Source organism: Doryrhamphus excisus, linkage group LG14 (assembly GCF_037039965.1).
Source record: "Doryrhamphus excisus strain RoL-2023G ecotype Guam linkage group LG14, RoL_Dexc_Guam_v1.1, whole genome shotgun sequence".
Taxonomy (NCBI): Eukaryota; Metazoa; Chordata; class Actinopteri; order Syngnathiformes; family Syngnathidae; genus Doryrhamphus; species Doryrhamphus excisus.
This window is the reverse complement of record NC_136370.1, coordinates 2,160,773-2,187,456: the sequence shown is the minus strand read 5'-3', so window position 1 is coordinate 2,187,456 and position 26,684 is coordinate 2,160,773. Positions and strand designations below refer to the sequence as shown.

The 26,684-nt window shown below is 39.3% G+C and overlaps 2 protein-coding genes, 1 long non-coding RNA gene and 1 gene segment (V, D, J or C); 1 reads left to right on the top strand and 3 right to left on the bottom strand.

Moving 5' to 3' along the window:
- Positions 1-287: 287 nt before the first annotated feature.
- Positions 288-897, bottom strand: LOC144901691 (T cell receptor beta variable 5-6-like). The segment is given in 2 exon segments: positions 288-615; positions 702-897. Coding segments are annotated over 2 exon segments (378 nt in total).
- Positions 898-977: 80 nt separating this feature from the next.
- On the bottom strand, positions 978-10,568 carry LOC131132662 (uncharacterized). The gene is made up of 8 exons (XM_058078502.2): positions 10,481-10,568; positions 7,524-7,958; positions 7,129-7,199; positions 4,496-4,570; positions 4,261-4,423; positions 4,025-4,132; positions 2,418-2,466; positions 978-1,187 (listed from the first exon to the last, which is right to left on the bottom strand). Exons 2-8 carry the CDS (start codon positions 7,920-7,922, stop codon positions 1,009-1,011), a joined length of 1,044 nt encoding a protein of 347 aa, XP_057934485.2. The 5' UTR covers positions 7,923-7,958; positions 10,481-10,568; the 3' UTR covers positions 978-1,008.
- Positions 10,569-11,272: 704 nt separating this feature from the next.
- On the top strand, positions 11,273-25,362 carry LOC144901692 (uncharacterized). The gene is made up of 3 exons (XR_013629751.1): positions 11,273-11,334; positions 15,585-15,637; positions 24,900-25,362. It is a non-coding gene; the product is annotated as an uncharacterized LOC144901692 (long non-coding RNA).
- On the bottom strand, positions 15,535-22,122 carry LOC131132375 (M1-specific T cell receptor beta chain-like). Its single transcript, XM_078796092.1, has 6 exons — positions 21,797-22,122; positions 18,732-18,808; positions 16,480-16,821; positions 16,375-16,389; positions 16,197-16,303; positions 15,535-16,019 (listed from the first exon to the last, which is right to left on the bottom strand). The coding sequence occupies exons 1-6, from the start codon at positions 22,120-22,122 to the stop codon at positions 15,948-15,950; spliced, it is 939 nt and encodes a 312-aa protein (XP_078652218.1). The 3' UTR covers positions 15,535-15,947.
- Positions 25,363-26,684: the final 1,322 nt, after the last annotated feature.

Genomic DNA, 26,684 nt, shown 5'->3' with positions numbered 1-26,684 from the left:
CACACGGATAGGGAGGATAACTATTAACAGTTATTTAACCTTTAACATGAACATGAATCAAACGTAATATTTTTTCTGGGTACATGATACCATACAGCATCCATATCAAACTAGTGTCCTGCGGGCCACATTTGGCCCGCGGACCGCGTGTTTGAGGCCCCTGATCTAAAGTCAGCGCCTCCATCTGTGGGTTGAACCACCGGAGGAACCTCCCATTGTAATAAATACTGTGCAGGGAATGGTTGCAACCAGGTGTGAGGTTGCGTGGGGGTTTGTGTGGGGGGTGGTATTAGGTTTCTGACACGGGGACACGGCACGGTGCTACACCGTGGTAGATAGCTGCACAGTAATAAAGTGCACTGCTGTTCAGGGTGAGCTTTGGGATGATCAGATGGCACATTGTGTTCGCCGAGGCGCCCCCTTTGATGTCCACGTCCACACCCTTCTCCACGGTCGACGTGGAGTAATACATGTACCCCAGGAGGTCCATTTGCATGTCTACGTTCTTGTACCAAAGTATCTGGTCGTAGCTTTGAACGCTGTGAGAACATTGGAGAGTGGCCGTCTGTCCCATTTCCTTGAAGATGTCAGTGGGAGTCTGGTGGACTTTCTCTCCTGGTGAGAAGATACAGAAGACAAAAGGTGGGCTTATTCCAGCACCGAGAGAAGATGTTGTACAGTTAGCGTGTGTACGTTGGTACCTGAGAGCAGAGCAATGCTGGCAGCAATGCCGAGGAACCGGAGCACCACCATGACTTTGTGCTCATCTCATGCGGCTGTCACGTCTACTAAATACCTGCAGCGCATGTGGGCGGGGTCAGCGTGAGCACATGTCATGTGAGTGCCTCGGTTTTGGGTTGTGGTCATGGAATAGCTAAGTCTGCTTTTAGACTCTACTGGTCACGATTTTGAGTTTTTTAAATATTTATAACAATCGCAATACGTTCCCATTCCGAAAATGAATATTTTGAGTTATTTTTGTTTAACAACAACTTTAATCATTTCCATTCATTCTTTCCTGATGAGATCATGTTGTCCTTTCACACAGAGAAGCACCGAAGACAGGCCGTCCACCAGCCCCCCCTGGACACACTGTGACTGCGGAGTCTGCTCCTCATCTTTTGTTCCATCCAGTGAGGACGGGCCGCTGGAGCATGGCCGCTCCTCCAAAGGCTCCTGTGCAGACGCTGCAATGGAGTACATGCGTGTTCAGGTATGACAACGCAACACACTATGGCCACTGCATTAGGTACCCCTGCCAAGTCCGCCACCAACCAACTTTTTAATAATTTATTCATTTTCTCACCTTGGACTAGTGGCCAGCCAATCACAGGGCACATATAGACAAACAACCATTCACACTCACATTCATACCTATGGACAATTTGGAGTGGCTAATTAACCTAGCATGTTTTTGGAATGTGGGAGGAAACCGGAGTACCCGGAGAAAACCCACGCATGCACGGGGAGAACATGCAAACTCCACACAGAGATGGCCGAGGGTGGGAAAAGACAAAAATAAGAAGCCAAAAAAGTTACCACTTCCACACAAAATAGGAGGAGAACTCATTCATTTTTTATTGCTTATCCTCACGAGAGTCGCGGGGGGTCCTGGGGCCTATCCCAGCTGTCTTGGGGCGAGAGGCGGGGTACACCCTGGACTGGTGGCCAGCCAATCACAGGGCACATATAGACAAACAACCATTCACACTCACATTCATACCTATGGACAATTTGGAGTGGCTAATTAACCTAGCATGTTTTTGGAATGTGGGAGGAAAACCCGGAGTACCCGGAGAAAACCCACGCATACACGGGGAGAACATGCAAACTCCACACAGAGATAGCCGAGGGTGGAATTGAACCCTGGTGTCCTAGCTGTGAGGTCTGCGTGCTAACCACTCGACCACCATGCATTCATTCATTCATTTTCTACCGCTTTTTCCTCACAAGGGTCGCGGGGGTGCTGGAGCCTATCCCAGCTGTCTTCCGGCGAGAGGCGGGGTCCACCCTGGACTGGTGGCCAGCCAATCACAGGGCACATATAGACAAACAACCATTCACACTCACATTCATACCTCACACACACATGGCATTGGCACTGTGGATCAAGGAAACGCCACCTTTGGGGCCGTCCACACTGGGAGGAGCCACAGGCCGTGCCATCAGGGGACCAGCACCCGGGCCCCCTGACTCCCGACAGACGGGCGGACCCCCAAATAAAAGGGAGGAACCCCCAGCCGGCCGGGTCGAAGGGACCCAAGGACAGCACCCCCTCTGCTAGCTTACTTAGGTGCATACAAGCTGTACACTGACTATCCTCTATTATTGACAAGATGTTTGTTGACAACAAAGACGCTACCCACAGGTGTACCTAATGTTGTGGCCGATGACTGCGATCAGCTGACTCGTCATACCTGAGACAATGGCGCTTTGCTTTCCCCGATCCCGCTTCCTCTTTTTGCCCTACGACACACAAAGTCACTTGTTAGGATGACGGTATCGTCGGAGACTCGCACAATGCTGCCCCGTGTGGCGGCTTTTGGAATTAATGTTATTAAAAAAAGCTGCCAAAAGCCCAAGAAAAAGCAAAACATGAACGCATTAATCCTTGCTGTGATTAAAGTATGGATACCAAATGGAAGGGAATGTTAAACTATCATGATAAAGCAGTAGCCCGAGTACAAAAATACTACCAGCCATTCCGACAGCGCGTACATTGGCAGGTTTTCACAGTGCACAAATATTAACATTCATTCATTTTCTACCGCTTTTCCTCACGAGGGTCGCGGGGGTGCTGGAGCCTATCCCAGCTGTCTTGGGGCGAGAGGCGGGGTACACCCTGGACTGGTGGCCAGCCAATCACAGGGCACATATAGACAAACAACCATTCACACTCACATTCATACCTATGGACAATTTGGAGTCGCTAATTAACCTAGCATGTTTTTTTTTGGAATGTGGGAGGAAACCGGAGTACCCGGGGAAAACCCACGCATGCACGGGGAGAACATGCAATTGGTGGAATTGAACTCGGGTGTCCTATCTGCGAGGCCTGCGTGCTAACCACTCCACCACCGTGCAGCCTCATATTAATATTATTCATTCCTTCATTCATTTTCTACTGCTTATCATCATGGGGGTGCTGGAGCCTATCCCAGCTGTCTGGTGGCCAGCCAATCACAGGGCACATATAGACAAACAACCATTCACACTCACATTCATACCTATGGACAATTTGGAGTGGCTAATTAACCTAGCATGTTTTTTTTTGGAATGTGGGAGGAAACCGGAGAAAACCCACGTATGCACGGGGAGAACATGCAGTTGGTGGAATTGAACTCGGGTGTCCTAGCTGCAAGGCCTGCGTGCTAACCACTAGACCACCGTGCAGCTTCATATTAATATTATTAATTCATTCATACATTTTCTACCGCTAATCCTCATGAGGGTTGCGGGGGTGCTGGAGCCTATCCCAGCTGTCTTCAAGCGAGAGGCGGGGTCCACCCTGGACTGGTGGCCAGCCAATCACAGGGCACATATAGACAAACAACCATTCACACTCACATTCATACCTATGGACAATTTGGAGTGGCTAATTAACCTAGCATGTTTTTTTTGGAATGTGGGAGGAAACCGGAGTACCCGGAGAAAACCCACGCATGCACGGGGAGAACATGCGGGTGGAATTGAACCCTGGTCTCCTAGCTGTGAGGTCTGTGCGCTAACCACTCGACCACCGTGCAGCCCTGATTAAGATCGATTATTTATTCTTATTCAACTTCATGCTTTGTCCCCTTCCGTAATTTTGTATTTTTTTTCGTAAATTTAATCTCGTACCCACCAGAGGTCAGGCTCTTGATAGTAAAGGTTGCCGACCCCTGGGTTGGACACACGGAAGTTTGCTGTTGAGCCCAAATTAAGATCGGCAAAAATGACAACATGGCGGCGATTCGTCGGGTTAGCTTAGCTCCTTTACTTTTAGAGACGCCAAGCGACTGTTGGTTGGATGTCGCCAACTCACGTAGTTTTCTGTGCAGGACCAGTTGGGGTGCTGCAGGCTGTGGATGAGTTTGTGTTCTTCAGCTTGCTGGTAGTACTTGGCTTGCAGCTTCTTTGGCAGAGATTTCCACTGTGGACACCACAGAGCACACCGACCACGATATTTCAATACGGCGTAAGCGTACGTGCTGATACTGAGGGAGGGTGTGGCCGCTAGTCGGGCATCGTGCCGGGCATCGTGCCGGGCATCGGACTTACCATCTTTCCTAGGATTTTATTGACGGCGGCAGAGTTGGTGATGTTGAACTGGGCGACCACGTTGGGGCTTTGCTCCTTCCTGAACAGCATGAAGGCGTTGGGTGGCTTCTTGATGTACGGCCGCTCGCCGTCCTGCTGGTTGATGTTCTTGTAACACTGACTTCTAAGTGACCATGGGGGGGGCTCGTCACTTTTGGATTGACGGCAAGAGCAGGATTTTAGCGCCGACACTTACATGCTTTGGGATGGATTGGTGGCAAGATCAAAAGTGTCAGCGGGAGACGTCGCCACGCACATCATCTCGCCGTTACTACCTCCATCAAGACACAACGCAGGCATTAGATAACACCACAGAAATACACAAACCCCTCCTTTAGTGCGCTTAATTGGCCCACATCCCACCGTGATAAGAGAATCTCCGCTAAGTAGGATTCTCATAGGAGAAAAACTTTCCTAATACAGTTTTTCACATTGTTAGAGACCGACACATGAAATAACACCCCTATAGTAGTACCTAATATACGAGACTTAACAGAAACTTGGCCATTTTAGACATAAATAAGCCTGGTACTCGTGTGGTCTGGTAATAAAATAAAATAAAAATAAAATACTAAACTAAACTAAAATAAAATAAAATAAAATAAAATAAAATAAAATAAAATAAAATAAAATAAAATAAAATAAAATAAACTAAACTAAACTAAACTAAACTAAACTAAACTAAACTAAAATAAAATAAAATAAAATAAAATAAAATAAAAATAAAACTACTAGGCGTAGGCGTACTTGGTGCAGGTCATGGCGGCCAAAGTATCAAAGTATCACGTTGTTTCTTTTTGGCATTTGGTCTAGTCCATGTGCTCCAAAAACTGCTACTACTACTACTACTGCAGTAATCCCTCATCCCTTATTGCTGTTAGTTGCTTCCAGACCCGACTATGATCAATTTCCTGAAAAGGATAGGATATATATAATATCATGATATATATGCATAATAATATAATATAATATAATATAATATAATATAATATAATATAGTATAGTATAGTATAGTATAGTATAGTATAGTATAGTATAGTATAGTATAATATAATATAATATAATATAATATAATATAATATAAAAGACAGCTGGGAAAAAGAAAAAAGTGGTACAGAATGAATATAATATATAATGTAATGTAATGTAATGTAATATAGACAGCTGGGATAGGCTCCAGCACCCCCGCGACCCTCGTGAGGAAAAAGCAGTAGAAAATGAATGAATGAATAATATAATATAATATAATATAATATAATATAATATAATATAATATAATATAATATAATATAATATAATATAATATAATATAATATAATATAATATAATATAATATAATATAATATAATATAAAATATAATATAATATAATATAATATAATATAATATAATATAATATAATATAATATAATATAATATAATATAATATAAAATAATAAAAAATATAATGTAATATAATATGAAATAAAATAAAACAATATATTGATATATATATAATGATATGATATGATATGATATAATATAGACAGTTGGGATAGGCTCCAGCACCCCCTCATGACAAAAAAGCGGTACAAAATGAATGAATGAATATAAAATAATAATAATAAAAATAATATAAAATTAAAATAATATAAAATATAATATAATAAAATAATACAAAATAAATAATAATAATATTGAATAATTGAATAATAAAATAAAATAAAATAAAATAAAATAAAATAAAATAAAATAAACAGCTGGGATAGGCTCTAGCACCCACTTGTGAGGAAAAAGTGGTACAAAATGAATGAATGAATTAATATTAAAAAAAATAAAAATAATGTACAATTATAATATAATATAAAATATAATATAATATTAAAAATAATAATAATAAATAATAATATTATTAAATAATTGAATAATAAAATAAAATAAAATAAAATAAAATAAAATAAAATAAAATAAAATAAACAGCTGGGATAGGCTCTAGCACCCCCTTGTGAGGAAAAAGTGGTACAAAATGAATGAATGAATTAATATTAAAAAAAATAAAAATAATGTACAATTAAAATATAATATAAAATATAATATAATATTAAAAATAATAATAAATAATAAATAATAAATAATAATATTATTAAATAATTGAATAATAAAATAAAATAAAATAAAATAAAATAAAATAAAATAAAATAAGATAAAATAGGATCCTTTCTTTTTAACACTGCTCACCTCTAATGTGCAGGCATAAACATCATCACGCTAGTCCGTTAGCTCCAATCATTTACTGTATTCTAAAGTTACGGCTTTGAAATAGAAGCCAAAGACTTTCCAATAAAGTACACAAAAATACCGTATTTAGTGAAGAACTAATGAAGAATTCAGGAAGAACTAATAAGTAGGGTTAGGTAGATTGGTTACTCAGTAAATACTTTCATTTTGTGTACCCTAAAACTGTAAACTTGATTTTGCAAATGTGGTATTTCAGTGTGTAAATAACAAATGTAGTTTTGACAAAGTGGTTAATTTTGACTTTCTTTTGTGATTGTCCAAAAATGTCTACCATTGATTGCAATTGTTACACTTTTATGAGCCAACAGGCTCCGTGTAAAGGTGACCATAGGGGTGTTATTTCATGTCTAGAGGGCTCTAATAATGCTTGTAAACAAAGTCAAATAAGAAGTGTAATAAGAAGCCAAGCGGTGTTACTAAGAGTCTAGTTGACTTTGCCAAGGAGTGAGTGATGCACGGGAGCCCACTTACTTCATGAGACTTAGTTCCGCCCCCAAAGAAAAGGCGGCATGCCCCCGCCCTCATATTGAACCCTTAAGTGAGTGTTACTTGCAATGTGGCGTGTCGTCCACCCATGGGCAGGTTGGCATCTTCAGCCAGCGGCATCACCATTGCATCGTTGGCCTGCAGCACACACACCCAAGACATAATACACTTTGCATTAAAAACCGAGGGCCCCCACATTCAGGGGGGTGAGGGGGGGTGCCAGGGATTAGGTGGCGCTGGAAAAAAATATCACTATAGGCCTCAAAAAACAAACTTTTCTAAGGTTTCTCTTGGGTTCAATATCGCTTTTTGACCCCGACCCCGTTCGTCCACCCCACTGCAGCGCCCCCCAAGGACCATTTAAGGACACTCAGTGCTACGGATTGAAGTTCATGCATCTTTAAGGGAGCACAGTCCTGCACATAGACTACTTGAGTCTGCCTGGGACCGGGGTCGGCTTACCTGGTCTTGGATGTTAATGGACCCCTGATTGCTGGCCAGGTAGTCGGGCAACCAGAAGTCATCCAGAACATTGGCCAGGTCGTCCTCCATCAACGTCCCCATCTGCTGGCGAGTGTCCCCCAGGGGCGAGAAGTCCGCTGAGGTTTTGCTTTCGTCCGCCGCCGGCTCGTGAGGAGCACGGTTGCCGCAGTCCAGATTCCCGGGATTGTCTTTAAGATGCGGTGGCGGCGGCGGCGGCGGTGTGGGCGGCTGCTGCTGCTGCTGCTGCAAAGGTGGGGTGTAAGGCGGGTAGGTGGGCGTGGTGCCCCACAGGATGACGTCGGCCGACTTGATGACATTGTCCAGTAGCTTGTCCCACTTCATGTCTTCTTCCGTGAGTAGCGTTTGAAGATGATCCATGCTGTCCACTCCTAGACCACAACCGCCTCACACCTCCTGTCGTCACATTCCCAGTTAGCGCACGGAAGCAGGCACTTTATTAGGTACACCTAATTAGCTCTAACCACACAAACGCGACAAGTTTATGAGGGTGTCTTACTAAGAAAAAATATATGACCCTATACTGCAATCCATTCCTTTCATTTGTACTACTACTCTGCATTCTGTGCGTATGCTAGCGGCCCCGCCTCCACCCACCGACCATCCGGCTCCTTTTGGTTTATTGTGTGATTAATTCCTTTTTATTATTATTATTATTATTATTATTATTATTATTATTATTATTATTATTATTATTATTATTATTATTATTATTATTATTATATTATGATTATTATTAGGCGGCACGCGTCGAGTGGTTATTATATTATTATATTATTATATTATTATATTATTATATTATTATATTATTATATTATTATATTATTATATTATTATATTATTATATTATTATATTATTATATTATTATATTATTATATTATTATTATATTATTATTATTATTATTATATTATTATTATTAGGTGGCACGGCGGTCGAGTGGTTAGCGCACAGACCTCACAGCTAGGAGACCAGGGTTCAATTCCACCCTTGGCCATCTCTGTGTGGAGTTTTCTCCAGGTATTCCGGTTTCCTCCCACATTCCAAAAACATGCTAGGTTAATTAGCCACTCCAAATTGTCCATAGGTATGAATGTGAGTGTGAATGGTTGTTTGTCTATATGTGCCCTGTGATTGGCTGGCCACCAGTCCAGGGTGTAACCCACCTCTCGCCCAAAAAAGACAGCTGGGATAGGCTCCAGCATCCCCCGCGACCCTTGTGAGGAAAAAGCGGTAGAAAATGAATGGATAATTATAATTATATTATTAATTAAATTAATATATTAATATTAATTATATTATAATTTTATTATTAATTATAATAATTATAATTAAATAAAAAATATTTCTTACAAAATTAATTAAAAAATGAATTATAATTATTCATTCATTTTCTGCTATAGAAAATGATAAATTATAATTAGAATTAAAAAAATAATTATTATCTAGTGCTCACCAAATGTTTGGTTTTATGAGCGAGAAATCTTGTCAGGTTTTACGTTTTAATTTATTAAAAAATTAATGAAAAAAATGAATTATAATTATTCATTTTCTGCGATGGAAAATGATGATACATTATAATTATAATTATAAAAAATATAATTATCTAGTGCTCACCAAATGTTTGGTTTTCTGAGCGAGAAATCTTATCAGGTTTTGCGTCATATTTATTCCACAGGAATAACTTTTAGTCCGCCAACTTGATTCTAATGACATTTGATGAGCTAATAAAAGGACAAGTGAAGCATTTGATGACACTATTTGTGTGTATTGCATAATATTGTTTTGGACTTCTTATATAAATACAGTCCATTATGATGATAATGATGATTTTCATAGATTTTCACCGTAGCCAAAGACACATTTGGTTTATTTGGTGAATATTTCAACAATAATCCATAATAAAAAGTAAAATTATTTGTTCAATAAGACATTTTAATAACAAAATATTATTAACTATTAATATTAATCTGAACTCTGCACTAGAAAAGTTTAGATTATGTCCACATTAAAAAAATACTTTTAATAATTAAAATGTATTTGATCGCACCCGCAAGGCCATGAAACATCTCATCCAACAATGGGCCCACCATGGCCCCCAAAAAGAGTCAAATTGTCCAAATGTTTTTTATTTCTTATGTTACAATCGTGACAGGATGGGAATCCTGGGTGCCGGTTTCAGCGGACTTTGAAGTGGTTGCGGTACTTGAATCGGCTCAGGTTATACAACGTTTAAAAAAAAAACACACAAAAATATTATAAATAGAGAGCTACTCGTTTGATTGACAATCTAACCTCAGCTGACGGAAATATGCATCAAAAAAAAATATGCCGACATTTTATTCAGATTAGTTAGGCACCAATGCATCATCTATTCTGCATTTTAAAAAAAAAAATTTTTTTTAAATACACTGAACATCGGAGGGGGGGCAAGTATTGACCTACTATGCTGTCCTTGTACTTAATTCTTGTACCATATTTTCTATTATTCAAATATGATTATATATTCTGACATATGCCACTCAATCATCCATCGGCTAGGATGCTAACTGGTCTGTAGCAGGCTAGCTGACCTACATGACCCCGGTCATCCGGGTTATTTAATGGTCAAACCGCTGCCACCATCTGTCAATCATATGTCTAAATGGTCTACTTAAGGTCACGGCATTTCTATTGTACAAAAATAAAAATGCTAATGCTAAAAGATTACTTGCACGGGTCCAGACATTATTATTATTATTATTATTATATCTTAGTAGGCTATTTTAATATGAGTAATGAGTATATACAATATTGTTAACTAAATATGCATGGCTATTATTATGGCTTTTATTAATGTATATGTATTCATTATAATGATTATTGGTAGTAGTAATAATTGTTGGCTAAAATCAAGTGTCCTGCTACAATGGTACTCACCAACTCTGCTGGCATTGAGCTCAGTGCTGCGCAGTCAACCCTGACCGATATGTGGGGGGGCCCAAAAAGTCAGCCAAAGTGCTCCGGGAAGCCTCTTTAAAGTCTTTTGTGCTTTGTGTCATCACACAACTTTTATGTTCAAAGAGGCTATTTTGTAACTGTCACTGCAGTACACCATTAAAAAAAAAAAACGCATCATGTGACCCCGTACAGGTCACCCAGTGTTTAAGGGCGCCTTGCTTTTCCTCCTTTTTTTTTTTTTTTTTGAGCTTCAAATAAATAAAACACTGAATGCGACGTGTGTTCAATTCAAACCTTAATTATCGATTATTTGACAAAATCATCAATTATTCCAAAGGCCAGTTAGTCCATCTTCATGAAGCAAGTGTGTTATTATAATTACTCATGTCCAAAATTAAGTTTTCATTTTAGTATTTTATATGATTGCTTTTCAGGGAGATTTTAGGAGTCAAGAACAACGTGTTCTAATAATATAGTTCATCTTTTGTAATATTTAGGACAGAAAAACTTGGTTTGATGTTTAAAGGTTGTCTTTTGACTGTATGACGTTTGAAACAGACAGGGGCCCTCCGTGTGGCGTGTGTTGTGTAACCTTTTGGCCACCAGATGGCAGCAAAAACTCAATGTGGTGGCGGCAGTGCCGTATGGATTGTGTAATACTGGGGCTGCTGTTCAAGGTGTGGCCTGCAGAGGGCAGTGACCGCATGCTGATTTACAGCGAGGTCTTAGGGAAACGTAGAAGAAGTCCGTAGAAGAAGAAAACTAGGCGGTGTTTATGATGTGTTTCGCTAGGAGGCTAACATGGAATAAAAGTTGCCAACTCGACTTCAATGGTGAGCGAAATCCAGAAACATTGCATTGTAAATATGCCCTTATAATTATATATATAAAATAATATGCCTTGAACACTGTTCAGCAATTAATCGCTGTAATGACGGTCCAAAAGACCATATTTGTCATTTTTCAAGCCCCATAAACCAAAGACTGGTATGTGTCATAAATATGTGGATTTATAAAACTGTTAAAACTATAAATAGGACGGTGGACAAGCCTCAAAAGTGTATTGTGTTGGACTCCATGTTTTTATTGTAGTGTCATCTTGCCATTGTGTAATTTAACCATCATTACTAATTTTTACATTTACTAACTATTGACATTTACTAAATGCTAGGAAGGCTACACGGTGGAGGAGTGGTTAGCACCCAGGCCACACAGCTCGGAGACACATGTTCAATTCCATCATTTGCCATCTCTGTGTGGTGTTTGCATGGTCTCCCCGTGCATGTGTGGGTTTTCTCCGGGTACTCCGGTTTCCTCCCACATTCCAAAAACATGCTAGGTTAATTAGCCACTCCAAATTGTCCATAGGTATGAATGTGAGTGTGAATGGTTGTTTGTCTATATGTGCCCTGTGATTGGCTGGGATAGGCTCCAGCACGCCCGTGGTTATGGAGGACCAAAACTGCCAAAATAATAAATAAATAAATAAATAAAAGTGGAAATAAAAACAAAAATGAAAAAAAAAATCAAAAAATTAAATACAAAAAAATTAATATAAATGGAAATAAAAACAAAAATAAAAAAATATATACATCAATAAATAAATAAAAGCAAAAATAAATACAAAAATAAAAAACAAGATTCAAAAATTAAAAATAAATACAAAAATAAATGTAGAAATAAATACAAAAATAAATATATAAATAGAATTACATATCAATAAATAAATAAAAGCACTCTGCTCTCATATGTATTTATTTCATGCAGCAGACAATGTCAGCTTGAAATGCAGAAGGAAAAACTATTCAAATGAGGGGGCGGTCCTAAGTGTGTCTTGGGTTGAACTGTTCGCCTATTGGTTGATCGACATGTGAGTGCGAAAATCCGACTTCCTGGTGGACCCCGCCATTATTGTCCCGGTAAATGTATACTTTTCTCCCTGTATACTTCCTCTTGCTGTGGCCGTTTGCAGGCATACCTAGTTGATTTTCGCACTCACATGTTGATCAACCAATAGGCGAACAGTTCAACCCAAGACACACTTAGGACCGCCCCCTCATTTGAATAGTTTTTCCTTCTGCATTTCAAGCTGACATTGTCTGCTGCATGAAATAAATACATATGAGAGCAGAGTGCTTTTATTTATTTATTGATATGTAATTCTATTTATATATTTATTTTTGTATTTATTTCTACATTTATTTTTGTATTTATTTTTAATTTTTGAATCTTGTTTTTTATTTTTGTATTTATTTTTGCTTTTATTTATTTATTTATGTATATATTTTTTTATTTTTGTTTTTATTTCCATTTATATTAATTTTTTTGTATTTAATTTTTTGATTTTTTTTTTCATTTTTGTTTTTATTTCCACTTTTATTTATTTATTTATTTATTATTTTGGCAGTTTTGGTCCTCCATACGTGGTAGAGGTAGAAAATTAATGAGTGAATAAATGCTAGGAAGTAAAAAAAAAATCTATGCATAATTCCAATTTAGTAAGATTTAGATACTAAATATAAATAAATATAAATGAATACCTAATAACACGTATACAAAGTAGTAGATTGGGCATCTGGTCAGCATGCCGCCCGGCCCCTCCCTGGGGAGGTGCTCAGGGGTTGTCCAACCTGTAAGAGACCAGAACATGTTGGAGTGACAATGTCTCCCAACTGGCCTGGGAACGCCTCGGGATCCGCTGGACGAAGTGGCCATGGAGAGGGAAGTCTGAGTGTCCCTGCTTAGGCTGCAGGACTCCGCACCCCGACCTCGGAAAAGCGGTAGAAGTTGGATGGATGGATAAAATAAGAACCAAAATGAAGCAAATGGGACAAATTGAATTTAGGTTAGGACTAGGGTTATGGTTAAAGGTTTAGAGGTTAGGGTGTTAGGGTAGGAGGTTTGGGTTGGGGTAGGGTTAGGATTAGGGCTTGAGGGTTAGGTTTATGGTTAAAGGGTTAGAGGTTAGGGTTATGGTAAGGTAACTATGGTAAGGTTAGGGTCAGCGCTAGCGGGTTAGTATTAGGGTTAGGGTAGGGGGTTCGGGTAAGGGGTTGGGGTAGGGTTAGGATCAAGATTAGGGCAAGAGGGTTAGGTTTATGGTAAGGTTAGGGTTAGCGCTAGCGGGTTAGTATTAGGGTTAGGGTGAGGGGTTCGGGTAAGGGGTTGAGGTAGGGTTCGGATTAGGGCTAGAGGGTTAGGTTTATGGTAAGAGGGTTAGCGCTGGGGGTTAGTATTAGTGTTAGGTTAGGGGGGTTGGGGTAGGGTTCGGATTAGGGCTAGAGGGTTCGGTTTATGGTAAGGTTAGGTTGGGGGGTTGGGGTAGGGTTCGGTTTAGGGCAAGAGGGTTCGGTTTATGGTAAGGTTAGGGTTAGCGCTAGCGGGCTAGTATTAGGGTTAGGGTGGGGGGGTTGGGGTAGGGTTTTGATTAGGGCTAGAGGGTTAGGTTTATGGTAAGGTTAGGGTTAGCGCTAGCGGATTAGTATTAGGGTTAGGGTGAGGGGTTCGGGTAAGGGGTTGAGGTAGGGTTCGGATTAGGGCTAGAGGGTTAGGTTTATGGTAAGAGGGTTAGCGCTAGGGGGTTAGTATTAGTGTTAGGTTAGGGGGGTTGGGGTAGGGTTTGGATTAGGGCTAGAGGGTTTGGTTTATGGTAAGGTTAGGGTGGGGGGGTTGGGGTAGGGTTCGGTTTAGGGCAAGAGGGTTCAGTTTATGGTAAGGTTAGGGTTAGCGCTAGCGGGCTAGTATTAGGGTTAGGGTGGGGGGTTGGGGTAGGGTTTTGATTAGGGCTAGAGGGTTAGGTTTATGGTAAGGTTAGGGTTAGCGCTAGCGGGTTAGTATTAGGGTTAGGGTGAGGGGTTCGGGTAAGGGGTTGAGGTAGGGTTCGGATTAGGGCTAGAGGGTTAGGTTTATGGTAAGAGGGTTAGCGCTAGGGGGTTAGTATTAGTGTTAGGTTAGGGGGGTTGGGGTAGGGTTCGGATTAGGGCTAGAGGTTTCGGTTTATGGTAAGGTTAGGGTGGGGGGGTTGGGGTAGGGTTCGGTTTAGGGCAAGAGGGTTAGGTTTATGGTAAGGTTAGGGTTAGCGCTAGCGGGCTAGTATTAGGGTTAGGGTGGGGGGGGTTTGTAGGGTTTTGATTAGGGCTAGAGGGCTAGGTTTATGGTAAGAGGGTTAGCGCTGGGGGTTAGTATTAGTGTTAGGGTAAGGGGTTGGGGTAGGGTTAGGATTAGGGCTAGAGGGTTAGTTTTATGTAAGAGGGTTAGCGCTAGGGGTTAGGGTTAGTATTAGGGTGGGGGGTTCGGGTAAGGGGTTTAGGTAGGGTTCTGATTAGAGCTAGAGGGTTAGGTTTATGGTAAGAGGGTTAGCGCTGGGGGTTAGTATTAGTGTTAGGGTAAGGGGTTGGGTTAGGATTAGGGCTAGAGGGTTAGGTTTATGTAAGAGGGTTAGCGCTAGGGGTTAGGGTTAGTATTAGGGTGGGGGGTTGGGGTAGGGTTCGGATTAGGGCTAGAGGGTTCGATTTATGGTAAGGTTAGGGTTAGGGTGGGGAGGTTGGGGTAGGGTTCAGATTAGGGCAAGAGGGTTACGTTTATGGTAAGGTTAGGGTTAGCGCTGGGGGTTAGTATTAGGGTTAGGTTAGGGTAGGATTAGGGTTGGTGATAAGGTATTACATCTATTACATTACATTACAGTACATTTACAATGTACTGGACCCCAATGGCGCAGCCCCACGCTCTAGTACACCGGGGTGTACTAAAAATTGGATTTGCACCTCAAGATGGATGGTTCATGAGCTAAAACTGGCCATCCAGAGGGTGTCTGATGAGCCCAATACTCAAGGAGCTAACCGTGTGTACAGGACACATGATGAAGTACACCATGAGAGTCCCCATGCTACATGATAAACATGATAAACATAGTAAACATGATAAACATGATAAACATGGTAAACATGATAAACATGATAAACATAATAAAATAGGTAAACATGGTAAACATGAAAGCAGGTGCAACATGGAAGCCGGAAGCTTGTGGTAAAGTTTATCATCACTGTGACTGACTGACTGTGACCACATCCTCTCTTCTTCTCAGGCCTTCTACCGGTTCCAGACCTTCTACCAGTTCCAGACCTTCTACCAGTTCCAGTAAGCCTTTTAACATTTATGACTAATAGCTTCCAATATACAAATGGAAGAATTTATTGTTATGGACTTTTGTCTCCTGTAGGATGACTTTTCAGTTTTTCATGAAGGCATCCATATTGGGGGGGGGGGGGGGGGTGTGACAAACTGACTTGACTGTTGCTTTTAATGAGATCACACAAACACAGGTATACACATATGTATTGTATATGCATATTGTATATGCATATTGTATATGTATATTGTATTCCTACATTACAGGAACAATAAAAAGCGCAGAACTGGTTTGAAACCGCTATTTTAAGGCTCTGTATCAGACACACGGACCTCCATCATGGCGACCTGGGGTCAGCTGGGAAGTACTCTGCTTTGTCGTGGTCCAACCCTGAAAGAAAAAATCGAAATATGAGGGTCCCATGAGGGTCAAAGATGAGCTGGAGCCCGGTACACCGTGGGCCGATCCCATTCAAGTCTCCAGTTTGACCCGTGAGACAAAATCCACACCCAGGACCCAAGCAGACATGGGATCCTTACACAAAATAGTAACAGGAGGAGGACCAACCTGGGGCTTCCACAGCAGGAGGACAACAAAAGCTGTGTAGATGCTGCTCTTGACCAGCAGGACGGTGTAGGACAGCTTGGCTCTCTGAGACGTTCTCAAGTATTCCTCTACACAAACTCACGCATTACTACATACAGAACTTACATATTTGGGTAATTCATATATTACGTATATTTACCTCTTGTCACCGTGTCTTTTTCACCAGATGGGAGATAAAAATGAGATGATCGTTTAAAAAAAAAACGTTCAAAAGATCTGACTTTGTAGCTGATGCTTTGCTGACCTTCAGCGCCGTAAACGCTATCCGAATGAAAGCTGGTCCGGTTCCCGTTAAAGAAGCTGCCGATGCAGGTGAAGGTCCTGCCGGGTGTGAACCACGCGTCCGCCTCCACCCTCAGCCTGCTGCTCATTTTGTAGAAGGTTCCGTCCTGCAGGGCGTCGCCGTCCGTCGCCACGCCGTCTGTGACGGGGCTGCCATCCACCTGCCAGGAGACCACCACCTGGTCCGGGAAGAAGCCGGTGACCGCGCACACTAGCGTCTTCTTCCTCTTGCCCCCGTTGGGACACTCCTCGGGAGAAGGTGGTAGCAAGGTGACCGCAGGCGGCTTGACAAGATGGCCTGGTTCTGGAAAACCCAAAATAGGCCAAGAGTCTATGAAGACTTCATAAGACTTCATAAGACTTCATAAGACTTCATAAGAGTTCATAAGACTTCATAAGACTTCATAAGACTTCATAAGACTTCATAAGAGTTCATAAGACTTCATAAGACTTCATAAGAGTTCATAAGACTTCATAAGAGTCTTAGTACAAATGTATGAATGTTACTACAGTCTTAGTACAAATGTATGAATGTTACTACAGTCTTAGTACAAATGTATGAATGTTACTACAGTCTTAGTACAAATGTATGAATGTTACTACAGTCTTAGTACAAATGTATGAATGTTACTACAGTCTTAGTACAAATGTATGAATGTTACTACAGTCTTAGTACAAATGTATGAATGTTACTACAGTCTTAGTACAAATGTATGAATGTTACTACAGTCTTAGTACAAATGTATGAATGTTACTACAGTCTTAGTACAAATGTATGAATGTTACTACAGTCTTAGTACAAATGTATGAATGTTACTACAGTCTTAGTACAAATGTATGAATGTTACTACAGTCTTAGTACAAATGTGTGAATGTTACTACAGTCTTAGTACAAATGTATGAATGTTACTACAGTCTTAGTACAAATGTGTGAATGTTACTACAGTCTTAGTACAAATGTATGAATGTTACTACAGTCTTAGTACAAATGTATGAATGTTACTACAGTCTTAGTACAAATGTGTGAATGTTACTACAGTCTTAGTACAAATGTATGAATGTTACTACAGTCTTAGTACAAATGTATGAATGTTACCACAGTCTTAGTACAAATGTATGAATGTTACTACAGTCTTAGTACAAATGTATGAATGTTACTACAGTCTTAGTACAAATGTGTGAATGTTACTACAGTCTTAGTACAAATGTATGAATGTTACTACAGTCTTAGTACAAATGTATGAATGTTACTACAGTCTTAGTACAAATGTGTGAATGTTACTACAGTCTTAGTACAAATGTATGAATGTTACTACAGTCTTAGTACAAATGTATGAATGTTACTACAGTCTTAGTACAAATGTATGAATGTTACCACAGTCTTAGTACAAATGTATGAATGTTACCACAGTCTTAGTACAAATGTATGAATGTTACTACAGTCTTAGTACAAATGTATGAACGTTACTACAGTCTTAGTACAAATGTATGAACGTTACTACAGTCTTAGTACAAATGTATGAACGTTACTACAGTCTTAGTACAAATGTATGAACGTTACTACAGTCTTAGTACAAATGTATGAATGTTACTACAGTCTTAGTACAAATGCGTGAATGTTACTACAGTCTTAGTACAAATGCATGAATGTTACTACAGTCTTAGTACAAATGTATGAATGTTACTACAGTCTTAGTACAAATGCATGAATGTTACTACAGTCTTAGTACAAATTTATGAATGTTACTACAGTCTTAGTACAAATGTATGAATGTTACTACAGTCTTAGTACAAATGTATGAATGTTACTACAGTCTTAGTACAAATGTATGAATGTTACTACAGTCTTAGTACAAATGTATGAATGTTACTACAGTCTTAGTACAGTAACTTACTACAGTTACTACAGTCTTAGTACAAAACTTGCCATTTCTACTACATCGCATTAAAGCAACATCTGAGGCCACAAAACCAACCAAACTTGATGGAAAATACTTCCATTCCAAATGATGAAAAGCAGCCAAGAGGATTATAAATGCTGTCTTACGTTAAAGTCCCAGTGCATCCGTGAAATAAGCCCAAACTCAACAGGTCTTAACTCCTGATGCTCCCCTTTGTTTTCCCAAGAACATTCCACCTCCCATGACATCATTCCGGGACATCTCCAAAGATGAGATGAAGAAACATGAAAGTGAACTAAAAGTGTTTTCTTACCCAGCACTTTTAGCTTTGTTCCTCTGTCAAAGTGAACCTCTGAAGCGGCAGTGGGCCTGTACCCACGCTGGGAACACCTTGCTCAAAAACCCACAGCGTCTTTTCACGCCTTTAGTCACCGCAACCACGCGGCCACAGGACCGATCCCCATCTCGCCGTTTTATCTTGCTCTAACAGAGGGGGACATCCATTCATCCATCCATCCATCCATCCACCCATCCGTCCATCCATGCATCCATCCATACATCCATCCATCCAACCATGCATCCATCCATCCATCCATGCATCCATACATCCATCCATCCAACTATGTATCCATCCATTCATCCATCATCCATCCATCATCCATCATCCATCCATCCATCTATCCATCCATGCATCCACCCATCCATTATTATGTTTGTTTTACAAATGGTTAAATGAAGTAAAATACAAATATAAGGTATTCATAAAATGCTTCCAAAGACATTATGATGGTATTATGATCGTATTCATGCTGGTTGCTATGGCGACTGGAAGAGATAGCAAGCTAAAACCTCTCGGAACACACAAGTACAATATTTATGTCTTATCGATCTCAGCTGATAGTTCATCCACTTGGTAGAACAGTGATAAATGAGGGACATTTTAGTGTCGATCCCAGCTGATAGTTCATCCACTTGGTGGAACAGTGATAAATGAGGGACATTTTAGTATCGATCCCAGCTGATAGTTCATCCACTTGATGGAACAGTGATAAATGAGGGACATTTTTAGTGTCGATCTCAGCGGATAGTTCATCCACTTGGTAGAACAGTGATAAATGAGGGACATTTTAGTATCAATCGCAGCTGATAGTTCATCCACTTGGTGGAACAGTGATAAATGAGGGACATTTTAGTATTGATTCCAGCTGATATATCAGATATATCAAACATTGACTGACATGTCGATACCAATGATGAGTTCAGTGTTGCTAGAACACTGGCCGTTTGTTGCAAAGGGCGATAAATGAGGGACATTTTAGTGTTGATCCCAGCTGATAGTTCATCCACTTGGTGGAACAGTGATAAATGAGGGACATTTTATTATCGATCCCAGCTGATCGTTCATCCACTTGGTGGAACAGTGATAAATGAGGGACATTTTTATTGTCGATCTCAGCTGATAGTTCATCCACTTGGTGGAACAGTGATAAATGAGGGACGTTTTAGTATAGATCCCAGCAGATAGTTCATCCACTTGGTGGAACAGTGATAAATGAGGGACATTTTAGTATAGATCCCAGCAGATAGTTCATCCACTTGGTGGAACAGTGATAAATGAGGGACATTTTATTATCGATCCCAGCTGATCGTTCATCCACTTGGTGGAACAGTGATAAATGAGGGACATTTTTATTGTCGATCTCAGCTGATCGTTCATCCACTTGGTGGAACAGTGATAAATGAGGGACATTTTAGTGTCGATCCCAGCTGATAGTTCATCCACTTGGTGGAACAGTGATAAATGAGGGACGTTTTAGTATAGATCCCAGCAGATAGTTCATCAACTTGGTGGAACAGTGATAAATGAGGGACATTTTAGTATAGATCCCAGCAGATAGTTCATCCACTTGGTGGAACAGTGATAAATGAGGGACATTTTTAGTGTCGATCTCAGGTTATAGTTCATCCACTTGGTGGAACAGTGATAAATGAGGGACATTTTAGTATAGATCTCAGCTGATAGTTCATCCACTTGGTGGAACAGTGATAAATGAGGGACATTTTAGTATTGATTCCAGCTGATATATCAGATATATCAAACATTGACTGACATGTCGATACCAATGATGAGTTCAGTGTTGCTAGAACAACACAAATGTTGGCCGTTTGTTGCAAAGGGCGATAAATGAGGGACATTTTAGTATAGATCCCAGCAGATAGTTCATCCACCTGGTGGAACAGTGATAAATGAGGGACATTTTAGTATCGATCTCAGCTGACAGTTCATCCACTTGGTGGAACAGTGATAAATGAGGGACATTTTAGTGTCGATCCCAGCTGATAGTTCATCCACTTGGTGGAACAGTGATAAATGAGGGACATTTTAGTATAGATCCCAGCAGATAGTTCATCCACTTGGTGGAACAGTGATAAATGAGGGACATTTTAGTATCGATCCCAGCTGATAGTTCATCCACTTGGTGGAACAGTGACAAATGAGGGACATTTTTAGTGTCGATCTCAGGTTATAGTTCATCCACTTGGTGGAACAGTGATAAATGAGGGACATTTTATTATCGATCCCAGCTGATCGTTCATCCACTTGGTGGAACAGTGATAAATGAGGGACATTTTAGTATTGATTCCAGCTGATATATCAGATATATCAAACATTGACTGACATGTCGATACCAATGATGAGTTCAGTGTTGCTAGAACAACACAAATGTTGGCCGTTTGTTGCAAAGGGCGATAAATGAGGGACATTTTAGTATAGATCCCAGCAGATAGTTCATCCACCTGGTGGAACAGTGATAAATGAGGGACATTTTAGTATCGATCTCAGCTGACAGTTCATCCACTTGGTGGAACAGTGATAAATGAGGGACATTTTAGTGTCGATCCCAGCTGATAGTTCATCCACTTGGTGGAACAGTGATAAATGAGGGACATTTTAGTATAGATCCCAGCAGATAGTTCATCCACTTGGTGGAACAGTGATAAATGAGGGACATTTTAGTATCGATCCCAGCTGATAGTTCATCCACTTGGTGGAACAGTGACAAATGAGGGACATTTTTAGTGTCGATCTCAGCTGATAGTTCATCCACTTGGTGGAACAGTGATAAATGAGGGACATTTTATTATCGATCCCAGCTGATCGTTCATCCACTTGGTGGAACAGTGATAAATGAGGGACATTTTAGTATTGATTCCAGCTGATATATCAGATATATCAAACATTGACTGACATGTCGATACCAATGATGAGTTCAGTGTTGCCAGAACAACACAAATGTTGGCCGTTTGTTGCAAAGGTCTAACTTGTCCTGAAGGTATTGTGAGTTTTGTGCGGGGGGGCGCCACTAAGCGTGTCACCGTGTGCTAGTTCCGCAGAAGTACACACCTGCGTCTGACAGTTTGACTCTGAGAATGCTGAGAGATCCGCTTTGCACGTCCTCTCGTGTTATTCTGAAGCGATCGTCTTGACGCCTGTAGACGGGCTTGTTGCCGATGTAGCTGGACCCGATGAGGCCAATGAGGCGGCTGCCTTTGCCTTGGTGGTACCACAGCATGATGTCCTGGCTGTTGTCATCGTGACTGCACTGAAGATCCACCTGTGAATCTTCGGGGACCAGTTTGGGTGCAGAAAGCTGAAACTGGACACTCCAGGTTTGGTCTGCGATAATATCATATAATATCATATAGAAGTTAGCATTCATCCAAACACAAGAGACGACATGAAGTAGAAATCGTAATCTTATTATTACGTGTAAGCAAGACAAGGACAAGACCAGATGCGGCAGAAGACATCCTCCAGGACTTTGTGTGATTAAAGAAGTGCTGCTGCGGGCGGGCTTTTATTGCGATTGTTGCAGCCTAAAATGTCCCACTGACGTTTTGAGGCTTATTTTTTCAAAAACATGAATCATCTTGTTTGGTAAAAAAATAATACATTTGTTGTCACTGATTTAAGTGCTTTTTCTCTCAGCAAATCTACCAAAATACAATATGTTTTATTAGCATCTTGGTTCTTGAGAAGGTTGAATTCTCCCAGAAATAGCAATAAATGCTTGTGGTTATTGGCTGCATGGTGGCCTGATGGTTAGCATGTTGGCTACACAGCCAGGAAAGCTGGAAGATGCGGGTTCAAATCTTTGTTGGGCAAATCTGTGTGGATTAATATGAACATTCATACAAGTTATATTGGAATTCACACTTCCACGTGTCCAAAAAAGGAGTAGGAAGAAGCAAAGTTTATTTCATCCTATCCTATTTCATTCACATCAATTCCAATCATTTTGTTCACTTCCTGTATTCCAAATGTACTATTTGTACAATTATATATAACAAAGTACTAACATTAGGAGTCAAGGATGAGAGAAATGTATACATACATTCATTTTTTTGTCAGCTATGGTGCGCTAATGAGGATGAGCGGCATAGAAAATGGATGGATGGCTATGGTGCGTTCAAGGACTACGGGTGGGAAAGTTTGAATAAACCCCAGACAAAGCAAAAGGGAACATGAATCCATGAGTTTTCTATATGGTAATGGTAATGGTAATGGTAATGGTAATGGTAATGGTAATGGTAATGGTTTAATTTCATTTGAACATGCATCAGATTCCAATTGAGTGCATCCCATAATCAGTTCCCAGTTCCACATGTCCAAAAGGAGTAGGAAGAAGCAAAGCTTATTAAATCCTACCCCTCCATCTGGTACTTTTACACTCAGTAACTGTTACATTTGTTCACTTTCTGCTTTCCTAATTTTTATTTTTATTTTTATTTTTATTTTTATTTTTATTTTTATTTTTATTTTTATTTTTATTTTTATTTTTATTTTTATTTTTATTTTTATTTTGTTCACTTCCTGCTTTCCTAAAGTAGTTAATTTTTATTTTAATTACATTTAGTTGATTAATATTATTAATTTATTATTATTAATTAAGTATATTATTTATTATTAGTATTATTAATTATTGTTATTAGTTTTTTATTATTATTGTTAATAATATCATTTTATTTTTATTTTTTTTTATTTTTTTTTTTATTTTTATTTTTATTTTTATTTTTATTTTTATTTTTATTTTTATTTTTATTTTTATTTTTATTTTTATTTTTATTTTTATTTTTATTTTTATTTTTATTTTTTCACTTCCTGCTTTCCTAATATAGTTAATTTTAATTTTAATTACATTTAGTTAATTAATATTATTAATTTATTATTATTAATTAAGTATATTATTTATTATTAATATTATTATTAAATAATGTTATTATTAGTTTTTTATTATTATTGTTAATAATATCATTTTATTTTTATTTTTATTTTTATTTTTTTTTTATTTATTTTTTTTTTTTATTTTTATTTTTATTTTTATTTTTATTTTTATTTTTATTTTTATTTTTATTTTTATTTTTATTTTTATTTTTTCACTTCCTGCTTTCCTAATATAGTTAATTTTAATTTTAATTACATTTAGTTAATTAATATTATTAATTTATTATTATTAATTAAGTATATTATTTATTATTAATATTATTATTAAATAATGTTATTATTAGTTTTTTATTATTATTGTTAATAATATCATATTTTTATTTTTATTTTTGGTGATATTACCATATTGTTGTCTTCAGGTGGTTGCACAAATGGCACAAAACGACATAAACATGCAGAAACTATGATATTTCTGAGAGTATATTTATATTAGTATTTTAGTTAATAGTTAATAGTATATTTCGTCCAATTCCAATTGAGTGCATCCCATAATCAGTTCCCAGTTCCACATGTCCAAAAGGAGTAGGAAGAAGCAAAGCTTATTAAATCCTACCCCTCAATCTTGTACTTTTACAATCAGTAACTGTCACATTTGTTATTTTTATTTTTATTTTTATTTTTATTTTTATTTTTATTTTTATTTTTATTTTTATTTTTATTTTTATTTTTATTTTTATTTTTATTTTTATTTTTATTTTTATTTTGGGTGATATGACCATATTGTTGTCATGACATAAACATGCAGAAACTATGATATTTCTGAGAGTATATTTATATTAGTATTTTAGTTATTAGTTAATAGTATATTTCGTCCAATAAAACAATAGCCCTCAGTTTTAAACTTAACAAACATTTGCACAACATTTGATGCAGTTATTTATAAAAACTTATGTTGTTTTTTTTAAATCACTGCTTCTAAATGTTTTTCTTGACTGATTTTTCCACATAAGAACTAACATGTGACCCAGCGGTTCGGCATCAAAAAGGGATGATTGACGCTCACATGTTGCAGGTGTTGATTTAGATGGAAAACGATAAGAGTGTTTTTTTGTGTTTTTGCGTCAATGTGAGCTGACTCGGCAGCACCGTGGGCGACACGCAGTAGTACACGGCGCTGTCTTCCAATTCCAAATGAGAGATGGACAGGTTGGAATATTGGCGGCCGTCTCCACTGATGTGGATTTTCCCTTCCAGGTTCTCCTCGAGCTTTGGAAACATCTGATAGCCCAGGTGCTGGAGGACGCCGTGTCGGCCTTGTTTGTACCAGAGGAAGACATCGTAGTTGGTTATGCTGTGCCGGCAGCTCATCTCAACGCTTTGGTCGCCGCTTTTCCTGCTGATGAACGCGGGTCTTTGGTACACCGCGTGGGTCTTTGTGTTTGCTGTTTTGGACAAACACGACACAAATATGACATGCCTTCTTAGGAATAATCCTCTTTCCCTACCTTCGGTCCGCAGTAGCTGGCGCTGGCAAAATATAGCAAATAAAAATATAAATATAAAGTTAGCTGAACTGTGAGACTGCACTGTCTTCATCTTGGGGGAGACGAACAGGGGAGGTGTTCCAGCTTCAGCAACAAGGACCGCTTTGCTTCATGTGAGCTACCTGACGTTTGGCTCCACCTCCTGGTGGAACAAATACTGCAGACGTGTTGAAGTCTACAAGGGTTTTATCTTTCCGTCAAACTGCCATCATAAATCATACAACCTCATAGGAGTTGACAACGTTCTTATTGTAAGGTTCTAGTATTACTAACAACAATGGCATACTGGGTATACTGGGTCATTCAAATGTATTCACCAGGGCAAGAAATATGTTGTTTACTGCTCAATTCTATAAGGACTTTTATACAAGGTAAAGTTATCATAGAACTATAGCACACTATAGTTTTTATGGTGGAAAAAAAACTCAAAAGTTGCACAAAAACTGATCAAATCGATCAGTTGATGATCAAACCTTTGCACATTCGTGATTTAGCATTACAAAGATTATGGTCCAACAATTATTTTGAATTTTTAAAAATATTTTTTTCAAAAACAGGCCAAAACCATGACCTTCACCTGAAGTCTAATAATTTTACAGACGCAAACCATAACCCTAACCCTTAACCCCAACCCTAACCCTAGGCCTAACCCCTAACCCTTAACCTAACCCTAGGCCTAACCCCAACCGTAGTCCTAAACCTAAGCCTAACCCTGACCCTAAACCTAACCCTAGGCCTAAGCCTAAACCTAACCCAAACCACAACCCTTGCCCCAAACCCAACCCTAACTTTAACCCCAACCCTAGGCCTAACCCCAACCCTAAACCTAACCCTAGGCCTAACCCCTGACCCCAACCCTAGGCCTAACCCCTAGCCCAACAGCCAAGCCTAAATAAGGGCATGGAACTAAGGCCCAGAAGGGGAGCAAACTAACCCTAACCCTAACCCAACTTATGGATGGTGACATGAATAGTCACTTTTACTTGTATTATCCAATATAATAGACATAATAACAGGGTTAGGGTTAGGGTTAGGGTTAGGGTTAAGGTTAAGGGTTAGGGTTGGGGTTAAGGGTTAGGGTTAGGGTTAGGGTTAGGGTTAGGGTGAGGGTTAGGGTTGGGGTTAAGGGTTAGGGTTATGGGTTAGGGTTAGGGTTAGGATTGGGGGGTTAGGGTAGGGTTACGGTTAGGGCTTAGGGGGTTAGCGTTTGGGTTAGGGGGGTTAGGGTTAGGTTAGGGTTACTTAGGGTTAGGGGGTTAGGGTTAGTGTTAGGGGTTAGGAGTTAGGTTTAGAGTTAGGGGTTAGGGTAGGGTTAGGGGGGTTAGGGTTATGGGTTAAGGTAGGGTTAAGGTTTATGGGTTAGGGGTTAGGATTAGTGTTAGGGTTAGGGGGGTTAGGATTAGGGGTTAGGGTAGGGGTTAGGGGGGTTAGGGTAGGGTTAGGGGTTGCGGGGTTAGGGGGATTAGCGTTAGGGTTAGGGTTATGGTTGGGGTTA

What these genes read in the sequence shown, in the direction of transcription:
- LOC131132662 (XM_058078502.2), bottom strand. Translation starts at nt 7,922, where the DNA reads ATGGATCATCTTCAAACGCTACTCACGGAAGAAGACATGAAGTGGGAC. An exon ending in GGTGGACGACACGCCACATT is followed by an intron (nt 4,571 to 7,128) that starts GCAAGTAACACT and finishes TGATGGAGGTAG; the next exon opens with TAACGGCGAGATGATGTGCG. An exon ending in GGTCCTGCACAGAAAACTAC is followed by an intron (nt 2,467 to 4,024) that starts GTGAGTTGGCGA and finishes TGTGTGTCGTAG; the next exon opens with GGCAAAAAGAGGAAGCGGGA.
- LOC131132375 (XM_078796092.1), bottom strand. Translation starts at nt 22,122, where the DNA reads ATGATATTATATGATATTATCGCAGACCAAACCTGGAGTGTCCAGTTT. An exon ending in TTCTGCGGAACTAGCACACG is followed by an intron (nt 18,809 to 21,796) that starts GTGACACGCTTA and finishes TTTTTGAGCAAG; the next exon opens with GTGTTCCCAGCGTGGGTACA. An exon ending in TCCTGCTGTGGAAGCCCCAG is followed by an intron (nt 16,020 to 16,196) that starts GTTGGTCCTCCT and finishes TTTTTCTTTCAG; the next exon opens with GGTTGGACCACGACAAAGCA.